Source organism: Hyperolius riggenbachi, chromosome 9 (genome assembly GCF_040937935.1).
Source record: "Hyperolius riggenbachi isolate aHypRig1 chromosome 9, aHypRig1.pri, whole genome shotgun sequence".
Lineage (NCBI taxonomy): Eukaryota > Metazoa > Chordata > Amphibia > Anura > Hyperoliidae > Hyperolius > Hyperolius riggenbachi.
The window spans coordinates 197,810,218-197,826,282 of record NC_090654.1 but is presented as its reverse complement, the minus strand read 5'-3'; the positions used below and the strand labels follow the sequence as shown (position 1 = coordinate 197,826,282).

General features: G+C 45.2%; 1 protein-coding gene across 4 annotated transcripts in view; it reads right to left on the bottom strand.

Annotated features, from left to right (window-relative positions):
• Positions 1-330: 330 nt before the first annotated feature.
• The window catches only part of HECTD1 (HECT domain E3 ubiquitin protein ligase 1), a 125,360-nt gene continuing 109,625 nt past the window's right edge, over positions 331-16,065 (bottom strand). For all 4 annotated transcript variants that reach the window (XM_068253864.1, XM_068253866.1, XM_068253865.1 and 1 more), the window contains 5 exons: positions 15,960-16,038; positions 10,062-10,155; positions 9,478-9,628; positions 2,487-2,631; positions 331-1,427 (listed from right to left, as the gene is read on the bottom strand). In XM_068253864.1, the coding sequence (XP_068109965.1) occupies positions 1,290-1,427; positions 2,487-2,631; positions 9,478-9,628; positions 10,062-10,155; positions 15,960-16,038 (607 nt within the window). In that variant the 3' untranslated portion in view covers positions 331-1,289. The remainder of the gene's footprint in view (positions 1,428-2,486; positions 2,632-9,477; positions 9,629-10,061; positions 10,156-15,959; positions 16,039-16,065) is intronic.

Here is a 16,065-nt window from a genome sequence, read left to right as displayed (position 1 = left end):
ACATCGCATTGTAACATGTTGCATTATGGTAACACACTGCTGCAGTGTGTTACCGCTAAACGCACACGTTACCAGGTACAGGAAAGCATACTTTCATTGCCTGTATGCTTCACTGTACCTACTTAATGTGACGGTAACACGTTAATGTGCGTTACCACTTTTATGTTGTGTTGTAATGTTGTGTTGCGACTTTAATGTTACTTCACAATGCAACATCCTACTGTAACCCTAGCCTGAATCCTCTTGAAAGGTGCTGCTTTGACCAAAAAAAAAAATGTTGTACTAATTTTCTATGCTGCAAATATATTTAAAACTTTTGATCAGCACACATACTAGAAATGTGTATTTCTTTATTAACTTTATTTTTTTTTTTACTTCAAACTGCAACAAGTTAAATAAATGTTTATAATATACAAAGAAAATACAAGAGAGCAACTTGTGTTTCTTTTTTTAAACCCCTTAAGTGCCAGGATTGCCTCCTGCCAAGGAGTTGTAGGTTACCCTGAATAGAGGATGGGTAATTGGCTTTGTGCCTCTATATATTGCGGGAACTCATTTCTTAATAGCTTTATTTGCATGTTGCACAAACACTTCAGCTCAGTCTGCATAGCAGGGGCTTCTCAAAAAGAAAAAAAAAAAACAATATATCCACCCAGATTAAGGAGGACGATATAACAAAGGTGCATGATTATAGGAGAAGACAAAAAGAAAGTAAACATCCGGGGCATTAAATAGTGCAGGCACTGGTAAAATAAAAAGGTAAAATTATAGTAAGAAAAGGGGAAGAAAAAAATGAAAGCTTCAGTTGTTCATGGATGTACTACAATTGCATGTAAGCAGCTTCTGGACAGGTTAGTTTAAAGCTAGCAAAATGAGAGTTGGATGCAGGAGACGGGGACCAGGGAATGCTGACGTAGTGTATTATGTTCATACAACAGACGCTACACTTGTACGGATGTCTGAGTGCTGACAAGCGGTGACCCTAACAGATAAACATCAGAGGTGTCTTTCTGACTTCTAAACCATAGGCTGTCAGAAAGAAATGACAGGTTGAAGTGTTCTGTTTTCAGTCATGCCAGGAGAAAAGACCATTAGCAGCGAACGTACGGAAGAAAAAAAATAAAACAAAAAAGGCATTACACCCACTCTCTCCTTTAAAGCCTCACAGAGGGGGTGTAAAGAACACACAGCGAGAGGAAGAAAGGCCATGTCTTTTCTCAGCACACAAACACGAGAGAGAGGGAGTGCCGCTAGGAACACACTGCGGAGTCCAGCCGCTTCCGGGCCTCTCAGTTCAGATGGAATCCTTTTTCCATGGTAGCAGCAAGTAGGCGGTCTCTCATAATCTCCTCCGAAGAATATTCCGGCAACTTAAGGTAATGCACACAAGTATTGACTGAAGGGTAGCTCGCATCAGTAGCATCAACCTATCAATGAAATAAAAATTAATATATAATACAAATGCATTCTCAATGTCTTCATGAGAAAAAAAATTTCAGAAAGCCAAAACTCCTATAATGAACTGCAGACTGGTTCTAGAACAGGGATTGTCCAACTCCAGTCCTCAAGGGCCAAAGTTGGGGGGGGGTATCTATTTAGGGGTTCTAACTGGGGAGGGGGTGGAGCCAACAGGAAATCAGCCACAAAGCTGCACCAGGAAAGGAAAATTACAGTAAGCAAGTGTACATTTTTCTGTTAATCTTACTTTGTGAGCCAGGTGACTTGTGGTTGATTTCATCACAGATGGGGCTTTATGCTGCTTTTGTATCCTAATGAATCTAATTTCTAACTCCAGTCAAACTGAAAAACAAGATTCTGCCGTCTTAACCACCCTGGCGTTCTATTGAGATCACCAGGGCGGCTGCGGGAGGGTTTTTTTTTTAATAAAAAAAAAACTATTTCATGCAGCCAACTGAAAGTTGGCTGCATGAAAGCCCACTAGAGGGCGCTCCGGAGGCGTTCTTCCGATCGCCTCCGGCAAGCATAAGTAACAAGGAAGGCTGCAATGAGCCGACGTCCGCCGCCTCCGATACAGCCCTTAGCGCTGGTGCGCAGGGCTCGGGCGGCTGGGGGGACCCTCTTTCGCCGATGCTCGCGGTGGATCGCCGCAGAGCGGCGGCAATCAGGCAGCACACGCGGCTGGCAAAGTGCCGGCTGCGTGTGCTGCTTTTTATTTGAACAAAATCAGCCCAGCAGGGCCTGAGCGGCACCCTCTGGCGGTAATGGACGAGCTGAGCTCGTCCATACCACTAAGGTGGTTAAACAATAAACGCAGCTAACCAGCCTTGGATGCTAACTTAATAGCACTTGGGCTGGTTAGCTGCGTGCATGCATGCATGCATGGTGAAGCCAAAAGACGGCTCATCTATAGTGCCTACTGCGGCACCCAAATCATCAGTGCAGCATGTGCCGAAATTAGATGTCTCATGGTCACCTTTATTATAAAATGTGATACTTTTTCTTTCATTATTAAATGTGCTACTTACTTTTCTCACTACTGTGAGGCGTGGATGCAAGTTAGCTAGTCCTCCAGGGGGCAATGTAGAGCACCCAGTTGTAAACTGCAGGAAAGCCTTTCTCTCATCTGAAGACATGCCACAGAGGACCCGCACAAACCGGAGGAAACCAGGGCTGTGAAAAAACATGAAAATGTACTTATTTGTTTATGTTTGCACATATTTTAAACGTTACAATTTTTCGCCATAGTACCCCTTTAATGAATGGGAACTGCGTTCCCATTTATCTACCCTCTAACGTGCAACGGTGAGTACAGCAGCGGAAGCCAGCAGGGGCCCACCAGCAATCATTAACGATTATGTACCTGGCTGGGCAGGAACCACAAAAGTGGATAAAGTGAACTAAAGGGAGTTCCAGGGCCTAGTTATTTCTGCATTAGGAGGATCAGTTAATGTTAGGTGATGAATGGAGCAGCATGCACCAAAACACCAATTAAACATAGCTGCACACCAGAAATAGAGTGGTATCAGTACCCACAATACGCTCCTAATTGATATAGTAGACAACTATGTTTGTAGTATTAATTACTGTCTACAATTTATTTCTGGTAAATATTACTGAACAACCCAAAAGCACATTTTTTTTTTCTACTGACAGTAAAACTTATACAAGGAACTGTGGGGAAAAGCATTTTACTGGTCATGCCAACAAATTCTCATATGTCCCATTTAAATAATTATCAGTAGGCTGCACACACAAGGCTTTATGCGGTGCACAGAGTAAGGGCACTTTTCCACTGCAAATTGTAATAGCAAAGGGCCAGCACAATGGTTTGCCTCTGTACTTTCTCTGCGTTTTTTAGAGAGTGTGATGAGATTCAACCAGGGCTGTGGAGTCTGTACAAAAATCATCAGACTGTTTACAAAAGCACCAACTCCAACTCTAGGTAGCCAAAACTGCTCCGACTCCTTAACCACTTCCCGACCGCCCACTACACAGGGGCGGCGGGGAAGTGGAGCCCTTCAGGACGGCCTCACCCACAGAGGCGGCGGTCCATTTAAGGGCATGGGCGGAGCGATCGCGTCATCCGTGACGCGATCCTCCGCCGGCGCCTGTCACCGCTCGCTCGCCGCAACATCCCGCCGGCTATACGGAAGCGCCGGCGGGATGTTAACCCCGCGATCGCCGCATACAAAGTGTATAATACACTTTGTAATGTTTACAAAGTGTATTATACAGGCTGCCTCCTGCCCTGGTGGTCCCAGTGTCCGAGGGACCACCAGGGCAGGCTGCAGCCACCCTAGTCTGCACCCAAGCACACTGATTTCTCCCCCCCCTGCCCCAGATCGCCCACAGCACCCATCAGACCCCCCCCCTGCCCACCCCCCAGACCCCTGTTTGCACCCAATCACCCCCCTAATCACCCATCAATCACTCCCTGTCACTATCTGTCAACGCTATTTTTTTTTTTATCCCCCCCCCTGCTCCCTGCCCCCTCCTGATCACCCCCCACCCCTCAGATTCTCCCCAGACCCCCCCCAGACCACCCCCCCCCTGTTTACTGTATGCATCTACCCCCCTGATCACCTGTCAATCACCTGTCAATCACCCGTCAATCACCCATCAATCACCCGTCAATCACCCCCTGTCACTGCCACCCATCAATCAGCCCCTAACCTGCCCCTTGCGGGCAATCTGATCATCCCCCCACACCAATAGATCGCCCACAGATCCGACATCAGATCACCTCCCAAATCCATTGTTTACATCTATTCTCTCCTCTAAACACCCACTAATTACCCATCAATCACCCATCAATCACCCCCTATCACCACTTGTCACTTTTACCTATCAGATCAGACCCTAATCTGCCCCTTGCGGGCACCCAATCACCCGCCCACACGCTCAGATTGCCCTCTGACCCCCCCTTATCAATTCACCAGTGCATTAATTACATCTGTTCTTCCCTGTAATAACCCACTGATCACCTGTCAATCACCTGCCAATCACCTATCACCCATCAATCACCCCCTGTCACCCCCTGTCACTGCCACCCATCAATCAGCCCCTAACCTGCCCCTTGCGGGCAATCTGATCACCCACCCACACCATTAGATCGCCCGCAAACCCGCCGTCAGATTACCTCCCAAATGTATCGTTTACATCTGTTATCTTCTCTAAACACCCACTAATTACCCATCAATCACCCCCTATCACCACCTGTCACTGTTACCTATCAGATCAGACCCTAATCTGCCCCTTGCGGGCACCCAATCACCCGCCCACACGCTCAGATTGCCCTCAGACCCCCCCCCCCCCCCCCTTATCAATTCGCCAGTGCATTAATTACATCTGTCCTTCCCTGTAATAACCCACTGATCACCTGTCAATCACCTGCCAATCACCTATCACCCATCACTCACCCCCTGTCACTGCCACCCAACAATCAGCCCCTAACCTGCCCCTTGCGGGCAATCTGATCACCCACCCACACCAATAGATCGCCCGCAGATCCGACATCAGATCACCACCCAAGCGCAGTGTTTCCATCTATTCTCTCCTCTAAACACCCACTAATTACCCATCAATCACCCATCAATCACTCCCTATCACCACCTGTCACTGTTACCTATCAGATCAGACCCTAATCTGCCCCTTGCGGGCACCCAATCGACCGCCTACACGCTCAGATTGCCCTCAGACCCCCCCTTATCAATTCGCCAGTGCAATATTTACATCTGTTCTCCCCTGTAATAACCCACTGATTACCTGTCAATCACCTATCAATCACCCATCAATCACCCCCTGTCACTGCCACCCATCAATCACCCCCTGTCACTGCCACCCATCAATCACCCGCTGTCACTGCCACCCATCAATCAGCCCCTAACCTGCCCCTTGCGGGCAAACTGATCACCCACCCACACCAATAGATCGCCCGCAGATCCGACATCAGATCAACCCCAAACGCAGTGTTTCCATCTATTCTCTACCCTAAACACCCACTAATTACCCATCAATCACCCCCTGTCACTGCTACCTATCAGATTAGACCCCTATCTGCCCCTAGGGCACTCAATCACCCGCCCACACCCTCAGAATGCCCTCAGACCCCAGCCCTGATCACCTCGCCAGTGCATTGCTTGCATCCATTCCCCCCTCTAATCACACCTTGAGACACCCATCAATCACCTCCTGTCACCCCCTAGCACACCTACCCATCAGATCAGGCCCCAATTTGCCCCGTGTGGGCTCCTGATCACTCGGCCAAACCCTCAGACCCCCTTCCGATCACCTCCCCAGTGCATGGATTGCATCTATTTTCCCCTCTAACCACCCCCTGAGACACCCATCAATCACCTCCTGTCACCCCCTAGCACTCCTATCCATCAGATCAGGCCCAATACAACCTGTCATCTAAAAGGCCACCCTGCTTATGACCGGTTCCACAAAATTCGCCCCCTCATAGACCACCTGTCATCAAAATTTGCAGATGCTTATACCCCTGAACAGTCATTTTGAGACATTTGGTTTCCAGACTACTCACGGTTTTGGGCCTGTAAAATGCCAGGGCGGTATAGGAACCCCACAAGTGACCCCATTTTAGAAAAAAAAGACACCCCAAGGTATTATGTTAGGTGTATGACGAGTTCATAGAAGATTTAATTTTTTGTCAAAAGTTAGCGGAAATTAATTTTTATTGGTTTTTTTTCACAAAGTGTCATTTTTCACTAACTTGTGACAAAAAATAAAATCTTCTATGAACTCGCCATACACCTAACGGAATACCTTGGGGTGTCTTCTTTCTAAAATGGGGTCACTTGTGGGGTTCCTATACTGCCCTGGCATTTTAGGGGCCCTAAACCGCGAGGAGTAGTCTAGAAAACAAATGCTTCAAAATGACCTGTGAATAGGACGTTGGGCCCCTTAGCGCACCTAGGCTGCAAAAAAGTGTCACACATGTGGTACCGCCGTACTCAGGAAAAGTAGTATAATGTGTTTTGGGGTGTATTTTTACACATACCCATGCTGGGTGGGAGAAATTTCTATGTAAATGGACAATTGTGTGTAAAAAAAATCAAACAATTGTCATTTACAGAGATATTTCTCCCACTTAGCATGGGTATGTGTAAAAATACACCCCAAAACGCATTATACTACTTCTCCTGAGTACAGCGGTACCACATGTGTGGCACTTTTTTACACCCTAAGTACGCTAAGGGGCCCAAAGTCCAATGAGTACCTTTAGGATTTCACAGGTCATTTTGCGACATTTGGTTTCAAGACTACTCCTCACGGTTTAGGGCCCCTAAAATGCCAGGGCAGTATAGGAACCCCACAAATGACCCCATTCTAGAAAGAAGACACCCAAAGGTATTCCGTACGGAGTATGGTGAGTTCATAGAAGATTTTATTTTTTGTCACAAGTTAGCGGAAAATGACACTTTGTGAAAAAAAACTATTAAAATCAATTTCCGCTAACTTGTGACAAAAAAATAAAAACTTCTATGAACTCACCATACTCCTAACGGAATACCTTGGGGTGTCTTCTTTCTAAAATGGGGTCATTAGTGGGGTTCCTATACTGCCCTGGCATTTTAGGGGCCCTAAACCGTGAGGAGTAGTCTTGAAACAAAAATGACCTGTGAAATCCTAAAGGTACTCATTGGACTTTGGGCCCCTTAGTGCAGTTAGGGTGCAAAAAAGTGCCACACATGTGGTATCGCCGTACTCGGGAGAAGTAGTACAATGTGTTTTGGGGTGTATTTTTACACATACCCATGCTGGGTGGGAGAAATACCTCTGTAAATGACAATCTTTTGATTTTTTTACACACAATTGTCCATTTACAGAGGTATTTCTCCCACCCAGCATGGGTATGTGTAAAAATACACCCCAAAACACATTGTACTACTTCTCCCGAGTATGGCGATACCACATGTGTGGCACTTTTTTGCACCCTAACTGCGCTAAAGGGCCCAAAGTCCAATGAGTACCTTTAGGATTTCACAGGTCATTTTGAGAAATTTCGTTTCAAGACTACTCCTCACGGTTTAGGGCCCCTAAAATGCCAGGGCAGTATAGGAACCCCACAAATGACCCCATTTTAGAAAGAAGACACCCCAAGGTATTCCGTTAGGAGTATGGTGAGTTCATAGAAGATTTTATTTTTTGTCAAAAGTTAGCGGAAATTGATTTTAATTGTGTTTTTTCACAAAGTGTCATTTTCCGCTAACTTGTGACAAAAAATAAAATCTTCTATGAACTCGCCATACTCCTAACGGAATACCTTGGGGTGTCTTCTTTCTAAAATGGGGTCATTTGTGGGGTTCCTATACTGCCCTGGCATTTTAGGGGCCCTAAACCGTGAGGAGTAGTCTTGAAACGAAATTTCTCAAAATGACCTGTGAAATCCTAAAGGTACTCATTGGACTTTGGGCCCTTTAGCGCAGTTAGGGTGCAAAAAAGTGCCACACATGTGGTATCGCCGTACTCAGGAGAAGTAGTATAATGTGTTTTGTGGTGTATTTTTACACATACCCATGCTGAGTGGGAGAAATATCTCTGTAAATGGACAATTGTGTGTAAAAAAAATTAACAAATTGTCATTTACAGAGATATTTCTCCCACCCAGCATGGGTATGTGTAAAAATACACCCCAAAACACATTACACTACTTCTCCTGAGTACGGCAATACCACATGTGTGGCACTTTTTTGCAGCCTAACTGCGCTAAGGGGTCCAAAGTCCAATGAGCACCTTTAGGCTTTACAGGGGTGCTTACAATTTAGCACCCCCCAAAATGTCAGGACAGTAAACACACCCCACAAATGACCCCATTTTGGAAAGTAGACCCTTCAAGGTATTCAGAGAGGGGTATGGTGAGTCTGTGGCAGATTTCATTTTTTTTTGGTGCAAGTTAGAAGAAATGGAAACTTTTTTTTTTTTTTTTTCCCCTCACAAAGTGTCATTTTCCGCTTACTTGTGACAAAAAATAATATCTTCTATGAACTCACTATGCCTCTCAGTGAATACTTTGGGATGTCTTCTTTCCAAAATGGGGTCATTTGGGGGGTATTTATACTATCCTGGAATTCTAGCCCCTCATGAAACATGACAGGGGGTCAGAAAAGTCATAGATGCTTGAAAATGGGAAAATTCACTTTTTGCACCATAGTTTGTAAACGCTATAACTTTTACCCAAACCAATAAATATACGCTGAATGGGGTTTTTTTTATCAAAAACATGTTTGTCCACATTTTTCGCGCTGCATGTATACAGAAATTTTACTTTATTTGAAAACTGTCAGCACAGAAAGTTAAAGAAATCATTTTTTTGCCAAAATTCATGTCTTTTTTGCTGAATATAATAAAAAGTAAAAATCGCAGGAGCAATTAAATAGCACCAAAAGAAAGCTTTATTAGTGACAAGAAAAGGAGCCAAAATTCATTTAGGTGGTAGGTTGTATGAGCGAGCAATAAACCGTGAAAGCTGCAGTGGTCTGAATGGAAAAAAAGTGGCCGGTCCTTAAGGGGTAGAAAGCCCTAGGTCCTCAAGTGGTTAATCTAATACTTACCAGGGCCGTGGAGTTGGTACAAAAATCATCCGACTACTCAGTTCATGAAACCTCTGCCTCCAGATACCGAAAAATTGCCCCAACTCCTTGACTCTGACTCCACAGCCCTGGATTCAACTGCACTAAAATGTAATCACCCCTAAAATGCAGCAGGCAGTGCACTAGGGCCTGAGCCCACTGCTGCATTTTTAAAAGTGCATAGAAATGCATGCGTGTTTCAAGCGTTTTAAACGCAAACACTTTAAAAACACGTGTTTCTATGAGTTTTAAAAACGCAACAGTGGGCTCAGGCCTTTACCGATTCAACAAGAATTCCATTCCTTTGCAATGCAAGTAGTGGAAAAAAGAGCACTGCGATTTTCCTGAAAAAACAAGATCAAATCACAGCACATACAGTGGAAAAAGACCCTAAAGGAATCAATGGACACAAGTGGTTATTTACCTCTCCCTGGTGTATCCCAGCTTCGGCTCTGTATAGTTGATGATGTCTTCAGCAGACCAGGAAGGTGACTGGTTTCCACAGAGTATCATTTGGACTTCTTCAGGGCTAAATGAACCCAGTTTCTCCATAGGGAATACTTTATTAAAGCCACCTAGACAGGAAAAGCCAACACTCATCAGAACATCATTTGTGGTATTGTGATGCTGTCAGTTATTAATTACAGTATGTGGAATACAGAGCTGGGAAAAGGCCCTTCAGCACCTAAGGCTGAGACACCATAGTACGCCCCTCCATCCCTCCCACCTCAGCCATCACACACAGTTTGCTATTAGACTAAGAGGTTCCCCAGGGCCCCCAACACCGTAAACTCGTTATCTGGCTTGCAGTCACTGCTATATATCCGCTTTTCTTATTTCTCTCTGCTTCAAACACAGTAGGGGAATGATAGCTGAGTGAGTTGTGCGCCCTCTCCTACACTGCGCCCTGAGGCTGGAGCCTCTCTCACCTCTGCCTCGGCCAGGCCCTGGTGGAATATCACTATGCAACTATTCAGCTTTCAGAGACTAGAACATCCTGAGACTTACTTCTAAATGCCTCCATCTGTTTCTGTACACCAGTCTGCATGCAGAAATCAAACATAAGATCTACATAATCTTCAGCATTGTCTATTGTCACCATCTGCAAGAAAAAGAAAGTAAATGAATGCAGTGCTAAGCAAATCCAAACCAAACGACAAGCCCAGGCCACATGTTCATCAGTCTTCTTCCTGACCAGAGCAAAGAGCTAAAGCATTAACCTCATGACAGAGCTCTGTGTAGGTGTGCAGCTTCATTGCTGCGCTGATTGTGGAAAACAATGGTGCATAAATATACTAATAAGAAACTTTGGTTGTACATTTACTGGACCGATATGCCCCTTTCTGATTGGGATTGTCTGTGCCCTCTGCAATTCAGAGCACTGGCTTCCTATAGTAAGGAGGAAACCGCTCATCTTCTGTGGCTGGGCAACCAGAAGCAACATTACAGTTCCCTCAGGTAAAGCACACCTGAACTAAAGAGGATATAGAGGCTAACATTTATTTTCTTTTAAACAATGCACATTGCCTGGCTGTCCTGCTGATCCTCTGCCTCTACTGATTTTAGACATAAACCCCCAAACAAGCATGCAGATCACGTTTCTAACTGAAGCAAGACTGAATTATGCTTGTTTCAGGTGTATGATCGCGATACTACTGAAGCCAAAGAGATTAGCAGGATACCAGGCAACTGGTATTGGTTAAAAGGACATACATTATATGTGAAGTTCATATTCGTAATATGGGCAATCTCATATGTAATTGTGATTATTTACTGCTTTTGTTCAGTAATAGTTACTAGTTGGGGGGTGGGGGGGGAAGTAAATACCGGTACATATGGCATCCTCCGTATCCCTTTTAGTTCCGGTGTATTTTAAAGAAAACCACATTAGAACAATTGTATTTAAAAGTCTCAAACTAAATATAGCCAGATGGAAATGATGCTCTGGCAGTCACATCACACCATCGATCTCAGCCAGATTCCATCATTATGATGGAATAGTTCAGATATCAATGCCGCAAATTCAGTAATGTATGGACACTTTAAATACTTACAAATTCATAACTTCCTAGGGTTAAACCTCACTGTTTCTCAGCCAATGCCCTTGTGTATGCAACCTATGCTCTGGCCAGCAGACACAAGAGGGAGGGGAGGAGTTTAGAGAGAGGTTTGTGTCTTGCTGTTAGCTGGACAAGGAGGAAAATTACCATACACTTCTCAGTCTCCAATGACAAAGCAGCAGGTATACAACCTGCCTTCTGCTAACCAATAGCGTTATTGTTCTTATTTTGTGTCTCCTTGGAGAGTCAATATTGTTAAAGGGATTCTGAAGTGAAAATAAACTTATGCTATGATTTGTAAGTGTAACACAGCTAAGAAACAGAACATTAGTAGCACAGATATGAGTCTCTGATATGGTTTTAATTACAGGAAGAGTTAAGAAACTTGCATTATCTAAGCAAAAGAGATTCTCTGAGCTTGGGTCAGCTACAGTGCTGTTTTCTGAAGCACTTATCTCAGCCTGTCTCTCACTTTGTTTAAGGTTTTAGTGCCAGGAAGTTCAAAGGGTCATTAGCTCTGCTATGTTTCTTCATTCAAAATATAGTGTAACTTGTAAACTGCAATATATATATATATATATATATATATATATATATATATATATATATATATATATATATATATATATATATATATATATATATATATATATATGCTAATGGTAACCGCTTTCGGCACCAGCAGCCAGACTGGCATGCGCTTAGCGACTTGACATTCCACAGCTCTGGCAGATACCTCTCAAAGTAGACCACAGACGTCTCAAGCAATTAAGGAACTTTTATTTGGCAAATGCCGGAATACAGGTGCATAAATCATAAGCAATCTCCATTACATCAGCAAAGCACGAATATGAATCTCAGCTCAGGTCTTGGCATTGCATTGCAATCGTAAGTTAGTCCTGTTAACTGGATTAAGTCTCTAAGAAAAAGTGTCTAAGGCTACGGTAAACTACAGCAACAGCGATGTAAAGGTGAAGCTAAGTGAAGTAGAAGTAAAGATTCAGTACCCAGAAACTGGGTCTCTATTATAAACAGTAATCCAACATGCATATCAGACTGTTTCGGATTGGTTGATCCTCATCAGTGCATGGCATGGATTAATGTGGCTCTATGGGGCAAGACTTGAAACACCCAGAGTTACACACAGCCTGTATGCATGGTGAATTATTGTGGCTCTGTACAATTAAAGCGGAATATAACCCTGCATTTCAACTTTGCTCTAAAACATTATTTACAGCATATTCTATGCAACCAGCATATTTTTTTTACTAGACCAGAAGGGTTACACACAGAGCAACCACCATTTTTGTTTTTTTACTAGACCAGAAGGGTTACACACAGAGCTTTAAAGGGAAGGTTCAGGGTGGCTGTTAAAAAAATAAAAATGCCCATCCACTTACCTGGGGCTTCCTCCAGCCCGTGGCAGCCAGGACGTGCCCTCGGCGCCACTCCGCAGGCTCCCGGTCCCCTCCGGTGGCCGACCCGATCTGGCCAGGCCGGCTGCCAGGTCGGGCTCTTCTGCGTTTCAAAATGCGCCTCACGGGGGCGCGCTGACGTCATCGGACGTCCTCCGGGCTGTACTGCGCAGGCGGAGGGCACGTCCTGGCTGCCACGGGCTGGAGGAAGCCCCAGGTAAGTGGATGGGCATTTTTATTTTTTTAACAGCCACCCTGAACCTTCCCTTTAAAGTTCCGTGGAGAGAAATGCTGCCGCAGCTGAAGTTTAGATACGTTTAAGTAAACACAATGGGCTCAATTCTGGTAGCTATGTGAGGTAAATATTTTTTTGTAGGTAAAATACCTCATGAGGTATTTTCCTCTTCTTTTATCAATTCTGAAAATTTTTTCTCCATTTCCAAACATGAGGTAAAACACGAGGTAAATGCATAGAGTGAGGTAAAACATGAGGTATTTCAGTGGTAAGCCTGCAGCAAATAAGTAATAGCCTTTAATTGTCTGTCATAAGTTAGTCTTTGGAAGATGTTTTATTTTTATTATTTTTTTTTTTAGGAGGGACGGTGTCTTTGAGTATGTAGCAACCTATGAAACGTAAATTTATAGGCATCCATTATTAAAAAAAAAATCCAGCTCATTTACCTTTAGAGGCTGGGGGGAGGGGGGGGGGGTAGGAGCACTTTTAGAGGCTGGGGGGAGGGGGTCAGAGCACTTTTAGAGGCTGGGGGGAGGGGTCAGCACTTTTAGAGAATGGGGGTGTGAGTACTTTTACAGGCTGGGGGTCTGGAGGGGTGGGTTACAGCACTTTTACTTTTAGAGGCTGCTGGGGGCAGCTTCGGAGCACTTTTAACCAGAGGAGGGGGGGGGTCTGTGTTTACCGCAGTTTTACTTAATTTTTAAAAAAATAGAGGCTGTGGGTTGGAGCACTTTTACGCGGCAGATGAAGGATTGTACAGGATTTGGAGCACGTCTTTTTTTTTTTTAAAACAAAATAGGAGGTTGGGAGGGGGGGGGGGGGGGGGGGGAATTCGTTGGTCAAATCACTTTTACTTATTACAGCAGAATATGGGGGCCCTGAACACAGAACAAGCTGAAAAGGCTCCATGTTATATGACTGATATCACAATTCTGTCACAGCACTGCATTTATCATGTGGTAGAGGTAGGTCTAATTATGTGAGATAAAAGACATGCAAACACGCACCTTATTTCGCTTCAGAATTCAAGTGTGAGGTATTTCACGACTAAATACCACACATTTTTAGTAGAAAATTACCACATGAATTACCTCATGAAATTACATGAGGTAAAACTTTACTTAAACTACCAGAATTCAAAAGTTGATTTCCCTCATGAGGTAAACCCAATTCCATGAGGTAATTATTTACTAAACGCTACCAGAATTGAGCCCATTGTAACAAGTGAGGAATGTGTCACACACTCTGACTGTGCAGGAGAGAGAGCGAGTCACATTCCACACTTGTTACATTGTGCTTACTTAAATGTATCTATGTTAACTTCGGCTGCAGCAGCATTTCTCTCCACGGAACTTTAACCACTTGCCGACCGCGCACTCATAACGCGCGTCGGCAAAGTGGCAGCTGCAGGACCAGCGACGCAGATCTGCGTCGCCGGCTGCAGGCTAATTAATCAGGAAGCACCTGCTCGCGCGAGTGGCTGCTTCCTGTCAATTCACGGCGGGGGGCTCCGTGAATAGCCTGCGGGCCGCCGATCGCGGCTCGCAGGCTAAATGTAAACACAAGCGGAAATAATCCGCTTTGTTTACATTTGTACAACGCTGCTAACAGTAGCAGCGTTGTACTAGATCAGTGATCCCCGGCCAATCAGCGGCCGGGGATCGCTGTCACATGACAGGCAGGAGCCTGTTAGAGGCTGCACAGGACAGATCCATTCCTGTGCAGCCTCCGATCTCCGGGGAAGGGAGGGAGGAGAGGGAGAGGGGGAATCCTGCGGTGGAGGGGGCTTTGAGGTGCCCCCCCGCCACACGCAGGCAGGAGCGATCAGACCCCCCCAGCACATCATCCCCCTAGTGGGGAAAAAGGGGGGCGATCTGGTCGCTCTGCCTGGTGTTTGATCTGTGCTGGGGGCTGTAGAGCCCACCCAGCACAGATCAGCGAGATCAGCGCTGGTCCTTAAGGGGGGGGGGGGGGTAAAGGCTGGTGGGCCATCAAGTGGCTAAAGCTGTGTGTAACCCTTCCAATGCTGGTCTAGTAAAAAAAAAAAAAAAATGCTGGTTGCATATAATATGCTGTAAATAAGGTTTTAGAGCAAAGTTGAAATGCAGGGTTATATTCCGCTTTAACCACTTGAAGACCCAGCCTTTACCCCCCCCCCCCCCCCTTAAGGACCAGCGTGTTATTTTATGATCTGTGCTGGGTGGGCTCTGCAGCCCCCAGCACAGATCAGGTTGCAGGCAGAGCGCTCAGATCGCCCCCTTCCCCCCCCCCTATGGGGATGATGTGCAGGGAGGGGGTGTCTGATCGCTCCTGCCTGCCTGGGTGTTGTGGGGGGGGGGGGGCACCACAAAGCCCCCCTCCGCGGCGAAATTCCCCCCCTCCCTCTCACCCCTGGTGATCTGGGCTGCACAGGACGCTATCCGTCCTGTGCAGCCTGTGACAGGCTGTCATCTGTCATATGGCGGCGATCCCCGGCCGCTGATTGGCCGGGGATCGCCGATCTGCCGTTCAATGTAAACAAAGGAGACAAATGTCTCCTGCATTTACATTTAGTCTGCGAGCCGCTGATCGCAGGCTATTCACGGAGACCCGCTCCGTGATCTAACAGGAAACGGCCGCTCGCGCGAGCAGCCTTTCCTAATTAATTAGGGAGGCACCTGGCGACGCAGATGTGCGTCACTGGTCCTCCAGCTACCACTTTGCCGCCGCACGGTATGAGTGTGCGGTCGGCAAGTGGTTAACAAGCTGACACATCATTGCATTCCAGTGGTTCTGGAGGAGCCTTTAGCTTACAGGGACAACAAAGGACGGTTTTTATATTCAGCAGTGATGCATCATGGGAGACATCTTGGAGCTCACTCCAATCTGAATAATCGCAAATACCTTCTGTTTTAAGAAGGCAAACTTTTGTTTTGCTTAGTTAAATATATAAGCAGTAACTACTGATGAACTTTTAACTTTACATAAAACAGATCGCAAAATACGTATAATGTATCCCAAAAATACTCATCTATATATTTACTGTATATCTCCACTACTTCAAATTAAGGAGGACTGTTTTCTGTGATATTATATACTAGAATCATAATGAAGATGGTGCGAGAATATAAACAGTAACAGTGAATCTCTGTGAGTGATTTTGGTTATGATTATAGTACACATATTGCGCATACAGGCTACAGACATGTATACATACCTCATCTTCACCATTCGGTTTCAGATCAACTGCACTAAAGCCGTAGACACGTGAAGAGGGGCAGAACTGGAAATTAAGCCTGAAAAATACAAATACAGATTTAAGT